This window comes from Pyxicephalus adspersus, chromosome 4 (assembly GCF_032062135.1).
Source record: "Pyxicephalus adspersus chromosome 4, UCB_Pads_2.0, whole genome shotgun sequence".
NCBI classification, from domain to species: Eukaryota; Metazoa; Chordata; class Amphibia; order Anura; family Pyxicephalidae; genus Pyxicephalus; species Pyxicephalus adspersus.
The window spans coordinates 129,007,607-129,022,239 of record NC_092861.1 but is presented as its reverse complement, the minus strand read 5'-3'; the positions used below and the strand labels follow the sequence as shown (position 1 = coordinate 129,022,239).

Sequence of the window (14,633 nt, the reverse complement as noted above, 5' to 3'; positions counted from 1 at the left end):
ACTTTTGAAAAACATTAGGTACTCAATTATTGCTTTAAAAACAAAGTCTATTCTTTTTATAGCAGTTATTATATGGTAGGTTATCCTCACCAGTGGTGGTAATCTATAATGAAACAGGAAATTTGAGCTAAATTTATGTCAACATCATTTTGAGAACCCCCTCTTGCCCTATACAGGAAAAATAAAGAATGGTTTTAAGAGTCATAAATGAGGCTAATTTTAGAGGGCAGTCAATCCTCATCTGGCTTAACTAGACAAATTTAGCTCTAATGTTTAAACACAAGTGATGTTTAGACAGTTGGGTGCTTGCTCGATCCCCTGGGACTTATTTGTGGCTCGCTTGTCTTCTGCTAGAATGTTTTCAATTCTAAGGTTGCATGTCACCTAATACTTTTGATAGCCCAATAGTGAAAATTGCAGATACAAAATGATAGGACTTCACCAAACAAAGAATCAATAGAAAGCTGCAAATAATTACTCCTGATTATGTTTCCTAATAATGGTTTGCAAATGTTTAAGAAGCATAGTGATCTTTTGTTATGTTCTTTCAATAAACCATATCAAGATTCCTTATGTATTTCTTAATTTTATTCAGCAATATGTTCAACATTTTTCATAGTCTGCAAGTATGAAAAACTGTCACTGACAAAAAAAAAATAAAAAGCTGAATACATGTAGCATTGGATCAAGGCACATACAATACTGACCAAAGGAGCATACAATGCACCTTGGCATTTATCTGAAAAAAAAACAAACATACAATAGGAGGGGGAGGTATGGCAACAAAAGTGTATTTCTCCTAAATTTTAAATTAACGGAAAGGCAAAATAACATGATGGATATTTTTAAAAAATTATATATATTATGATGTAGTAATGGGCACTATTAATTTGTTGGCAGCTATATTTTATGATGTTCTAGCCTAATATCCTATTTTTGCTTAAGTTAAACTTTGTGAAATAATTAAGTGCAAATAAATGTTTTATGTATTTTAATTTGGACCATTTATTTAAAATTACTAAAATATTACAATTGATAATACTCTAAGATTTTACTTTTTGGCTCATATGTATTTTTTGGGTGGGATAGAAAAATAAATTTACAATGTCTTACTTAGTCTCTAAAGGATTATATTCAGTAAGGATTATGTATCTAAATACAGATCCCGTTTCGGGTTTAACTATAATTATAATGGACTGAAAAATGTAAGGGGATTTATTTGTGCTATGGGACAGTAGACTGTATCGTATGCTTGTCTTGTGGTACATTAATGCCCATTACTACACACAGGGTTTTTGTTTTTGTTTATTGAGTAATGTTGTATACAGTTTTTTTATTTTTTACAGACCCATCAATACTGTTGTTTTTTTATTATGTTTTGTAGCTACATTTTATTTATACCATGTTTTAGAATGATATGCAAAACCGGGCTGTGCTTATAACTACAAAGGTCAGAAAAAATACCGAAAAATCCTGATTGTTTAACACAGCAGGAAAACAAAAAAGAAAAAAAAATCACTTTCACAGTCAACAAGTCATTTTACTCAGTAGAACACAAAAGAAGAGTTAAATGGTCTGTAACTTCAATATTAGCAAGGAAAATACAGTACAAATTACAAAAAATACTAAAAATAGAGAATTGTGGTCAGGCAACGAACTACATTTAATTGTAGCAGCAACCTGAAATTTTGAAACTTTTAATAAAAAAGTCTTAAATATAAATTATATGGCAAATGTACAGTACATTGCTCCTTCAAAGTTTTTTTGTGTCTTTTTAAATCCAGTGTTTTGCAGTAGAACAGTGAATCCCATTCACTCATTTTAGTCTCTATAAAAAGTTTTGTGCCTTTTATCATCATGAATGTGAATGGTCAGAATCTGGAATACCACTGTCTCTGTAGCTTCTGTTACTGCTGCTTTCACTGTGACTGGTTTTGTACAAGGTTACTCCATTGGATGGAAATATAGTGTGTAATATAAACTCCTCCTTGGTCATTGGATCACTATTTATTGGTATCATCTGAAAAGAGGTCTCCCTAATTTCTAAAATGGAATTGTCTTTCTTAGTTCCTGCTTCCGCATAATCATCTTTTCTTCTCCGACCCTTGCTGTAGGCACAGTTCCTGGAAAACAAGGAACCGTTGCGATGGACATACCAACAAACCAATGCAAGGAGTGTGATTGCCACTAGAGCCACTGCTCCACCTATGATAGCTGCTAGTGGCAAATTAGAGTTTTTATAAGGCTCCTTTTCCTGCTCTCTATTTAACGTGGTGGTAGGGTTGTACATTTTTAGTGGGGCAGTCTCTGTTTCAATACAAACAGGCGTTTCATCCAATAAAAAGAAGTTTCCGGTTTCCATGGGAACCATGCATATGCGGTATGGTGACTCCGGCTCAAGTGCTGTAAGCAAATATTCCGTTCTGTCACCTGTGACAATCGTTTCTGTAATAGATCCAAAAACTGGGCTGTGACCCAACTGCCAGCTTAGCCTTAGTGACTTCATTGGTAAAGCAATTTTCCAGGAAATGTGGATGGTCTCCACAGTGACAGCTTTCACGTTGATTGTAATAATTTTCCTAACTGGTATCGGAGTGGTTCGGTAGATCTTGTTGAGATCAGGTGGCCTTATCTCGGGCTGTTTGGTCACAGATACTGGTCGCTGGCCTTGTGCTGGCAGCAAAGTGTTTAACACAGTTGTTGTCATTATTTGAATAACATTTTTGTCAAATCTGTCCTTACAATCAAATAATTCTTTGTTAAGGTCTTTGATCGTCATTCCTCTCACGCGTTCTGGTGCTTGGCACATCAGCCCACGAACATTAACTTTGGAAGGCAAAGACTGAAGCCAGTCACGTACCCATTTCATTTTGCAGCCACAATACCAAGGATTGTTACGTAGGAATAACTGGGTCAGATTATCCAAGTCATCAAAAATACCCTGAGGTAAAGAAGTCAGATTGTTATTTGACATATCAAGTCGATAAAGTTGGGTAAGGTCAGCAAAAGCATTGGGTGGCACATAATTCATATGATTCTCTTGAAGGTAAAGCTTTCTTAAATTTGTGCCTGGCAAGTTTGCAGGTGGAGATATCAGCGAGTTTCGAACCAATGACAATTCTGTCAGATTGACCAAGTTCATGAAGACCCTTTCCCCAAGGCCACTATTGGTTAGGAGATTGCCATCCAAAACAAGACGTTTTAGATTTGTGAGGTCCTGCAAAGAGATCTCAGCAATAGTGGAAATTCGATTATCATCCAAACGTAACTCTTCAATTGTTCGTGGCAGACCCCAAGGTATTGTGCTTAGGTGATTTCGGGAAAGGAACAGAAGACGAAGAAAAATGTTGTCTCGAAATGCCCCATCCTCAATGCTGACTGCAGACACAGAATTATCATCTAGATGTAGTTCCTCAATGGCAGGAATTTGTGAAAGTGCATCAAAGGTTATAGTCCGTATATTATTTTCCTGCAGGTGCAGTTCTTTTACATTTTTGGGGAGATTAATTGGAAACTCATCTAAACTGTTTCGGTACAAGTAGATCCTTTCCACTTTGTCCAGGCCTCTTAGATCAGAAGGTATCCCAGCATTATTGATCTGATTATTTTGAAGGTAGAGAGTTGTAGCATCCTCTGGTATCCCTGAAGGAATAGACGTCAACTCCCTATCATTGCAATAAATGAAACCTCCATCACAACGACATACTGAAGGGCAAGGTTTGGCACTGACGTAGAGTGGAGCCATTCGAAGTAACAATAACATCTGAGTCCAGGCAACAAGAAAGTTCCACGCCTCTGCATTCATGGTTGTGGGATGAACCAATTAATACCTGTAAAATTAAAAAGAAAAACAATTAACATCTATGTGGTTTTCATAAACAAATATCATCTATTCATTTGCTCTGCTTTTTATTTTATAGAATCTAATCCTGCAATAATATCACATTGTAACATATACAGAAACCATGTTTTGTTTTATCTTCTAAATGAACAGTTTATCATAAAGGGAGTCACTGGGTTTAAACCAAGAGACTGTGTCTAGGCCAGAATATTAAGTAGTAGGGTAATTACATCATATGTCTTCTCCTCTTTCCTTGTGATCAAATACTGGAATTCTAGTAATACCGAATGATACCGAACAAGGATGGTGTCAACCTTGCAGGAAAAATAGATGAGGGGCACTGTCAAGAGATGTAGTGTGATCCCCTAAAGCTAGATTTGCCTTAAGGCTATTAATACAATTATAAACTGATAATTGAGGATATGGATAGCATATAACATTACACAAAATATTATTATTCTAAAATTGGGCTGCAAATGCAGTTTATTTAGATAAGTACACACAGCATATATTGCATGTTAAGGGTCCTAGTTGTGTGATTTCTTCTAAATATTTTCTAAAGTGTATTTCATTCTGTAGATATATGAAATGTAGACCTCCGATTGGTGAACATTATTCTACAAATCTGTTCTTGATATGAAGCATTAGTAAATAGCTCCCATGCTTCAGATGAAGCCACACAATGTTTTTTCCCTAAAACAAAAAAATTATATTTTTCCATTTCTACTGTCTATTGAAAATATTAGACCTCAATGTGAAATAAATTAAACCAAGGAATGGTAAAACATGAGTGCTAGTACTACAGTTCCATATCTGAGGCTTTGTAATTTCTAGAGTACCATTTTAGGACACATATATGCCTATAGATCAGTGCACATTAACAAACCAACCCACAGGGATATGCTAGCGATTCGTATCAGCAAACATCTTATAGTTCTAGACAAGGGATGAGCTTTAACATAGTATATTTCCTGCAGTTGTGATATGTACATTTTCAGCAAAATACTTTTAGCAATGTTAAGAACTGTACACAAAATTGTCAAACTAATTTGCTACCCTTGTTATTTTCTGTATGATATAATAATATGACATATCTGTAGTTAAAAGCTGCATATGCAGAAAGTTTTAGACTAAATTATCCATCCACATAGAAAATTTGCAAGGTTTGTTGCGGCTGCAAAACTGAAACCCTTGTGTGACATGTGTTTATAGGCCTCAACCCACTGCACCAAGTTATCACTATTAGAGAATCAATGTTCTCCAGCCTGTCTAGTTGAAGCTTTTACTCTTGGAATACATCTGCTGTAATCGAACTGCAGAACAATTATGCTTTTGTGGTACACAGCCATTTGTTTTTGTCTATGAATACTTTTACATTTGTGCTCTGTACAAATGAACAAAGACATATGTCTATCCCGTACATTGCTAGCTAGGCACAATTATGGTTACTGATGCAATGAAGGTGTTTCTGACACACAAGATTCTAAATGACATCTTGCGTTACAGCTTGTGTCATGACACCCTTTATTTTTATCAGAGGTTCTTCCTTACTTGTTTTCTTCCCCTTCTTTATCAGCACTTAATAGGAGCTAGACATAGACCTACCTGCTCAAGAAGTGTCAGATGATGTTCCCTGGAATCCTCCCGAGGGCAAGCTCTTGTGAAGTCCTTATGTTCCCAGAATAACGAGCTCTGGGTTATCTCATTTAGCAATCCTTCTTTCACAGTATTTACTCAAACAATCCTTTCTCAAAGTAGAAGGTACAGAATTTCCTTATCTCTTGTCCACATCACAGCAAAACGTTTACCATCAACACCCAAATCATGCACTTCTGCACTGTCGAGTTTTCAGTGACCACGTGGTATTTTTCCTCCTTTGCCAGTTAAAGGTTTCTTTATAATCCCCTTTGGTTCTCTTTAATTTTTATGCCAGAAACTGCCTTTCCTTGTACAAAGGCTCCTCTGCAAGACCAATAAAATTAACTCCACACCAGGGGAACGATTCATAATGTAAAAGCTTAAATAAATAGTGCATTCAAAGTAGGTACATGCTTCCCTCTGCAAATATCAGCAATGAATGCTCTCTGTACGGTAGTCACAAACCCCAAACATTGACACCCGCTGTGAAAACATTTCTGGCTCCAAGTTGGACGTGAAACTTGATTGTAAAAAATTAGTGGAAGATATTTATATATATCAGGAAATGATTCGTGCTTTGTAAATTTTTGAAGTTTTCTTTAGCAAAAAGAAATATGATGTAGTAGTTCCTTGTCTGGGTTCCTTGCTGCAAGAATGTCCTGGAAAAACAAAAAATAAACACATGTTATTAGGTTATTGATAGTTAATATGGGTAGACAAGGTGACAACTGAATTACGCTTTGTTTTTGCTGACTGCGGTACATTCATTATGCTTTATAACACACTAAACTCTTAACTCTGTTCTCAGCTCAGACCTCGAAGATCCCAGAGGTCAGGAGCATGGTACCACTCGCTGCCACGTTTTCTAGTATTTCACATCAGCCATTCCAGTGCATCCATCCAAGAGCAACTGTAATTGAAGTCAGCTTCAATCAACCAACTGCGGAGAAATTACTTTAGCAAACGCTGACACCTGTCTTTTCCGATTACAAACTCGAGCAAAATCCCTTGCTGTCCACCACTTTTGTACATGTAATAGATAACCAGGTCCGGGAGCCATTCTTGCTCAGCTGCACGCAAAAACTAGGGTTACGTTGTGGATTCTAGGCCAGGCCTTGGAACAGAACTATTTCAGGAAGCATATAAACAACAAACAAATAACTTTAACTATCCTGTATATTCACACTAGCTCGGCAGCTTCTATCACTGCTGTATTAAGCACTGACGTATAAAACTGGAGCAAAGGATCCTGGAGCAAAAATGTAGCCATTTCCAAGTGAATGAGGAAGATGACTCCTGACTAGCTGCTATGGGCAACATCTACATTTTTTACCATTAGTCTTTGTTCCAGTTATTAAATGTGAGTTTAACAATATACCAGAGAAGGGTGCTGCTTTTACCAATTTGATAGTAAAAATAGGCTTTAAGACCAATGTGATGTTACATTCAAGTGAATAATAAAAAATAAACCAACAACCAATATGTAATTTCTCGAAACTGGTAAATCTATACATCCAGTAATAAAGTATAAGTACCAAAAACATACCTGCCTGTTTGAAATTAGGTTTACTGGCAGCTTGGGCCCTGATCTACCAATTAATGTGCAGGAACTCTTTAACATTAATTATGTTAATCTTTAAGCTTACTGGAAGTTTTTACCATCCAAAAGACTAATAGCCATTTTTAATCTAGTACTGGGATTAAAGTTTGCAGCATAAAATAAATTCTGAGATCAAAACTTTTACTGCAGCAGTTGATTTTTTAGTAGCCTTGTATGTACAACAAAGACACAAAAAAATGCTTCAACCACAATCAGGTTACATTTTAGTTTTCTAGCTTTTCTAGCTTTTTTTCAACCAAGGTAATTATTTGCACAAAAACAGCCCTATGACTAATCAAATGCTAGTTCCTATCAGGTTCTGATTTGTGCAAATCATTCCTCCAGATATTTTCCCTAGGCCTTTAGATGTAAGGGTCAACCTGCCAAGGTGCTGAGAGTGACAAGCAAAAGAATTTGAGTGCGCTGGAAATACTTGACCCTGAAATTAAGGAATGCCTTAGCAGCAATTTGCTTCTCCACTCAGTAATTACATGGCATCCAGCAAGCAGAGCATCTGTTCCAGAATTAAAATGCTCCGCAGTGCCAGTATGCTGAATAATAGATGCAAAAGACTTCTTTTATATAAACTAAATTCCATCTCCAAATGATTAAACTTTAACGATATAGGGCTAAGCTTACTGTGAATGTAGATACTGCTTAAGCAACGGTGCCCCCGGCCTAAACCATTTTGAAGACTGCTTTACTGCTAATCTACAGAAACATTTTAATTATTACATATACGGCACAAAGGGCGCACAGCGTCCTGTGGTAACATGTGAGTATGCTAGATAGCTAGTAGACAATGCTAACACTTATTTACCAGCAGGCGTAGCATCTTCCTGAATCTGGATTAAAACTTAAGCTGCTCTTTACTTTAAAAAGTTAACCATTAGTGGTTGCACTGAAATGTTTCTATCTGTGTCCCCTTTGATTTTTACCATATGTCAAATTTGTTTTAGGAACTGCTGAAGTGAATCGCTAAAGCCGCAAAACATACGATAAAATAATTTTATGGCTTCGGCAATCTGCCTTTTCTTAATTAGAAAGCAGTTGTTTTTTTTTCCTTAAACGTACTGATTTTTTGTATTTCTTTTTAGGAATAAGGATTTTTAAAATTGCTGTTTTTGATCTTTGCCTTTTGTCTGATGCCACTGGCAACAGTTAATGTAAATAGATTAAAGGCAAGGGCTGGCAAGTGGCTCCAAGGAAATCACTCTTTTCAACTTGTTGATTGGTCTACATTAGCATATAAGATGTAAGGAAATTGCTGCAAGTAGTATAAAATGCAAAGAAAATAAAACTATTTGTTTTTCTACATTCAGAGTTAAACTGTGTCTTTTTAACACCAATTGTCATGCAAACCACTTTCTAATACTGTCATTGTACTCAGACTGTGCTGGACTTAAACTAAAGCTCATTAGGATCAATAGCAACTTTTTTTAAAGTGCTGCAAACAAAACAAAAAAAGTAGCTCTGCTGGTAGAGGGAATGAAAAATAAAGCTTGATCAGCTTATGAAAAGATGGCTGTCCACATCTGTTTATTATGATATACTTTGCATCTCAATAGCTAGGCATGATATTAGAACTAAACCCCCTGAATAATTCTTAACGCCAAAGGATACAACAGTTCAAGTCTTTGTATATGCTTTGAATAACCTTGAGTTATTATACAAAAAATATGACCAGAGCCTAATGATGGGTAAAGGTAGCAGGCCACACTGCCTTACCCTTTTCAATGTTTGGGCTGCAGGCCTTTAGCTCTTTTGTACATAATAATATATCCCATCAGGTATTGTTTCTTAGACTGCTTTATGAAGTTTTGTAGTTAAAAGTCTACATGGTATTTGGCAGAGCTTTAGCGTTGATACAAAGAATGGATTTGCAAGTAACTTTGCAGCTTGAAAGTATCTGTCATGCTTACTTCTGTTACATGTTGGTTAAACTGGTGAAGGAATGGCCTAAAAGCTTGATTTTTCCACAATCTTTAGATTTCATCCAAGTAGAGCTCACCACCAGTGATCAGCCCACCAGGATCTCTAAAGTTGTGAACCAATAATATTCACCTATACTACATCACATGATACACATCACATTAATTCCACCAAAATCAGACTAGTTGGTGATATTTACAGCATTTCTGATAAAAGTGCACCAGACCTGCTGTAAATACTACAGATAGTTGTTAGTCACTTTAAAACAGAGATACTTTGTTTAATAAAATTACTGTAGTGGAAAAGCAATAAAAACAGAATATTGATCCCGCTTAATATTTTTTTGTAATGGAGGTTTGTCATTTGTTGGAGATTCTTTTCTACAGCAGACCAGCAGAGAGCGCCCTGCCTATGTCTTAGCTTCATGAGCCTAGATTGGTATAAGCAATGTAAAGCAAACATGAAAGCTCCTTCCTTAGCAAATTTTGGTGAAGCCTTGTAACATTTTTTTAACAAATCATAAATTCTTATCTCTACATACCAAGCCTTCTGATAACAGAATTTTGGGCACAAGGTAAGCATAAAGTGACATAAAAACATGTATTACATATATAAAGGAAACAGAGTTCTTTGTTCTTAACTTTTACCTGTGAAGATATATTCTGATTTGCTACTATAGACAACATAAACTGATGTTCATTCCGATACAGGCCCATTAGATAGTTGGTATACTCCACATATGAAGGTGATGATTTTTAACATCTGATGGGAAAATATTTGTATACACTAATTACTAAAAAGTGCTAGGGGAGCCATGTTTTAATTTGCATGAGCGAAGCTTATTGCTTGTCATGGCAACAGACAATTATTGATACAAACATGAGGCCCATGTCTCTTTAGTTCCTGTCTGAGGTGTAGCTCCCAGCATGCTTTGTTACCTCCATATACCTGGAGTAACGAAAAACATAATGGACCTTGCTGCTTACTAGTTGTCATTTAAAATAATCAGTCATTTTTACTCTTTTTGTAGCAGTCATTGTTTGGGTCTCGTTATATTCACGCTAGGGACATATTTACACAGTCTAAGAGTGAAAAGGGCCAATATATTGAGAGAGAGCATACAATTATCCCTATTGTCTGAACAATTGGTGGAAGTTATTTCTGAGTGCAGTACTTGCTACCTGTTATTGGAGAAATACCTGACACTTCACCTCAGGGCGTGACAAGTGGGTACGTGTTTGCACAGTCAACTGCAAATTAGCAGCATTCTGCAGTAACTAGCTCACATACTTTGCCTGTGTCAAATATATTTAGCACCTACTGTCAAAACTTTTATTTTCATGGCTGTATCTACAATGAAGTTGTTGTAAAGTACAGGCCTGTAAGGTTTAATGGCTATGTCTACAGAGGTGTTCCACATTGCATTCAATTTCAGTGTTTACCTGTTACAGTGCAAGACAGGAAGCCCTTTTGTGTGCTAATGAATGTTAAGGAATCCTATATATCTAAGGCATGGAACAAACTATCACATTGATGAGAAAGAAATTGGTAACCCAAAGACTTGCACAACATGCCCACAGTGTCATACACATATCATATTATTTTGCAAACTGTGGAGTGTGATAATAACAGCCTAATGTTTTTCTTATTGTCGTAATAAATAAGTTATAGAAATGTACCAAGGCCAGGGGTGTGCACTGGAATCATTCATTGTACTATATATACCATTGTACTGTATAAATCATTGAATGCAAGTCAAGCACAGAGCCAAGCTGTAGTCAAGGCCCCTGCACAATAGTATGTATATACATGGTTTCAAAAATGGCATTTTAAAACTATGCATTCTAGTGACTACTTGAACTTCTGCAGCCAGGAAACAGACCACTGCGTTCTTTGTTCATTGAGTAAGGGGGGAAAAATAAATGAATTGAAGAAAAAAATGCTCCAGTGTGCCTCCAGCTGAGTCTATGCCCACTTGGGGGTGGTACAGACTACTGGAAGCCTTTTTCTGTCCAGACCCACAAGTCAGACACTTGCTGTTTCTGTCCAGCTTTCCCGACTTTAATTGCAACAAAGTCTCCTGTTGAGCTGAACAGTGGTGTCTGCAAGAGCAAGTAAAAGTTCTCCTTTTGAAGGACTTTGTGAAACCCTAATGGCCATGCTGATTTCATTAACCATGGTATTTATTTAGTCATTACCTCTGACAATGCACGCAACACACACAGAAAAAAAAAATGATGAAAATGGCATTAAACCAAAAGATTTGTCTTCCCCAATTTAAGCTGCAGACTTTCTCCCACCACCCCCCCTCCTTCCTTCCTGGCTTATGGGGCCTTGGGTTATGAAGAACAATTAAGTGTATTTTCCACAGGTGAGATCATCCTTTTACTGCAAAATGTTTATCTTGATTAGATAAATCCTGATCTCAGATTTGGCAAATCCTAATTTACCAGACAAGTCCCAGCATGCTGGGACTTTCAGTGCTCCTTCCACTTTCCTGCTACCAATAGCTAACCTTATTTGTTTAATCTGATGGGCTTCCAGCATTCCTAATACTAAACTACTTTATATTTGTTCTTTGATGTGAATAGCCACTTCCCAGGTCTTTAAATATTGTAAAGCTTTGTCTTGAACATACTTGTTCTTGTTGTCTAAACATTAAGAACAACAAAAACTAGTTCCTCCAAATTCACAAGCCAATAAAAATGTTTAAATAGTCTTATCAGATGTGGTGGATTCAGCTGACAAAAGAGAAGACTGTCTACAAAAACTAGAAAGAAAAATCAAAATCTGCTAAATCAAACCCTCCGCCATGGAGTGACTTTCTACAAGCCTGTCTTTTATATGAAGAGGGGTTTCTTTCATGCTGCGATCCTAAACTGATAATTGTGTTCTTTATCCTGCGAGAAAGTAATGTTAGTTAGGACTGCACCCGCAGGCGCTAGATGGCGAGCATAATTGGACTTTATCTGATTGGACAAAGCTGTACAGAGAGAGAATGAACCAAGGGAATAGATAATTAATAGTCTGGTAACAAAGTGTGACAGCAGCCAGAATTTGGCCAAATTTATTTCCCATTGGCTTTGATCTGGTCACTGAAGCCATCAGAATAAGGAGATGGCCAATTATGCGCAAGGGCTGTGTCTTCTGGGTTTATGTTCTAGACTTGTCAGAAGTACAATTGCCTTCACTATACACAAGCATTGCCTTAACACTCTTTACTATTGTGGATGCTCAATACGAAGTGTGTAGACTGGAAGGCTTCTTAGGAGGGTGGAAAGTAGGAAAGAAAAGCAAATTGAGTATAGGAAAATGTAAATGCAGCATAGTTAACACATTCAGGATCTACAAGGAATCTACAGTGACCTCAGTATATGGTTATTTATCTATTCTACCTTGTGTTATGGAATCTGGTAGTACATTGTATGTACTTGTTTTTTTTGATTGTGTATACATTTATAGGTGTGAAATATAATGTAATTACCTTTATGTACCTAACATTGTATGTAATAAATATAAAACTCCACGGACAACATAATATAGCATTAAAGGTATAGAAGCCATCAGCAGCTTTTGCTTTCTGCAGATTATAATTGCAATAACATGTTTAGAGGCTGAATGAATGAATATATTTGTAGGGATTAATCTTGGCCAGCTAAATCAAGCAGCGGCAGGAGCCATTGGTGAGACCTATTTGTTTAATTTGAGGCATTATTCACTAGCACTGTGGTCTGTTAGCAGCTGCAACCCATGGGAAGAAGCCAGTGAGGAGAGGGGGACACAGGGCGAGGGGACACAGGGCGAGGGGACACAAAGCTCCACCACCAAGGCTGCTTGCTCTATGGACAACTCCTGAATCTGAGCTTGTTAGCTACAAGTAGTGCTGGAAAATAACCAGAGACTATGAAAGTGGTAGCGTACTACATACATGGAATGCACTAAATGAATGCTGCATATAGGTGAACATATTATATCCATGTACCAGCAAGCCAAAAAAGGCTTACAGGTGCCCTAGCCCACTTCTGCACAGCCCTAGCTTTATAGAACCAGTGGAGAGGTATGAGATTATTAGAGAAAAAAAAAGGCAGAAAATGCAGTTACCCATATCAACCAGAATCTAAAAAATAATTAAAAATATCAATTGCGGGGTTACTGAACTTTGCTTCTTTTTTTTTTTTTAATAAAGACCCATGGTTAATATATGTGTTATATATAACAATGCACTCTATTTATATGTAGTGTTTTCAGTCCCTGTATATATGTGTACTATTTATATACAATTACAGTATTAATAATTAGGATTTTTGCGGTCAGCTTTCTGTTTTTATAACATGAATATATTTTCCAGATTTTACCCAACTCTCCAGCTTTTGGATGTGACATAGGGCCCCCTCCCCCAAATCATATTGACTTGCTAATCCAGTTCATTGGGTTTTTTTTTAAGATTTTGGAAAACATAATTCCCTGTTCACAGTGGGGTCCCCCAGGCACAGACAATACTGTGTCCCTTAAGCTTGGCATTATCTGTCCCTTCCTATTGCTAGGCTGCTCACATCCACCACTTGCCCAGGCAGTGAATTTGGGTAGAAAGAATAGCAGTTTCTTTCTTTCTCTTTTTTATGTAATAAGCTCTTTACTTTGTCCAGTGCCAATAGAAGGGGGATTGCAGCTCTGATCAGTGTTAGAGGGGAGCTGCTGCTCTTCCTACAGCAATACAAGATTTGAGATGTAGGTGTAGCTGTTCATTTGTGTTTAGCAAAGTCTACTGGCACTAGTAAGGAACATGGGCTGTGAGCAAGATCTATGCTTTTCATGTACATAACACTGCTCTTCTCAGGGATTATTGATTTTCTTTCCTGGCTGGAGAACAGACCATTGTAGGGACATGCCACACATACAGCTTTTTCTGTGAAATCCAAAACTTCTGCTGGCTCATCCATAGCAAGAAGAATCCCCCCTCCCATCCTAATCCAAATGCCTTCTGCAATTTTACTACTCTGCTGTCAATCATGGCTGAATCAGGCTTGTCAGTCACTCTCTGCCAACTTGCTAACAAAGTGTTGGAGATGTTAGGAGTGATCTCCAATCTCTAATGATGGAAAAGAAAGATCAGAGGCCGGATCCTGCTGTTAGGGTTAGTGATTGATGGAAATCTGGGCTTACCTGGAAGATCAGCGAAGAGAAAAAAAATCCACAAAGAACAAGAGATGAGAAAATATATTCCAGTCTGTAGTGTAGCAATATATAAAAGTCCTCGGGATGGCTGTGTAGCAGCAGCTAGTATTGTGCAGCGGCAGCAGTCCCCGTGCACTGAGCAGTGGAGGAGAGAAGCGCACACATTCCACTCTGCGAACCAACCTCAAAGTCTCAAGTTAAAGCAGCACCTCGCACTGGATGAGTGTGCGTGACGTCACAACGTGGGCAGGACCGCTCAACAGCCCGTCCTCCCTCAGTGAGGTAACCAATGCAATTGTCTCCTCAAACGCTAGAGGGAGCTTGTGCGATCCACAGCGCGCGCTGCTGTCTCCGTGTGTGTGTGTGAGGCGAAGGAATGCCTTTCGCTTTTTCAATCACCCTCTGTTATTATTAACGCTTTATTCACTGAATCGGTGGCGTGTAAAA

General features: G+C 37.4%; 2 protein-coding genes across 6 annotated transcripts in view; one reads left to right on the top strand and one right to left on the bottom strand.

Moving 5' to 3' along the window:
• The window catches only part of MACROD2 (mono-ADP ribosylhydrolase 2), a 1,216,811-nt gene that overhangs the window by 236,544 nt on the left and 965,634 nt on the right, over nucleotides 1-14,633 (top strand). The gene's annotated exons all lie outside the window — the stretch shown is intronic.
• FLRT3 (fibronectin leucine rich transmembrane protein 3) lies at nucleotides 571-14,380 on the bottom strand. The gene is made up of 3 exons (XM_072409605.1): nucleotides 14,175-14,380; nucleotides 5,447-6,138; nucleotides 571-3,830 (listed from the first exon to the last, which is right to left on the bottom strand). The coding sequence occupies exon 3, from the start codon at nucleotides 3,803-3,805 to the stop codon at nucleotides 1,856-1,858; it is 1,950 nt and encodes a 649-aa protein (XP_072265706.1). The 5' UTR covers nucleotides 3,806-3,830; nucleotides 5,447-6,138; nucleotides 14,175-14,380; the 3' UTR covers nucleotides 571-1,855.

Bases quoted from the DNA above. Each gene is read 5' to 3' on its own strand.
- FLRT3 (XM_072409605.1), bottom strand. From the start codon at position 3,805: ATGAATGCAGAGGCGTGGAACTTTCTTGTTGCCTGGACTCAGATGTTA.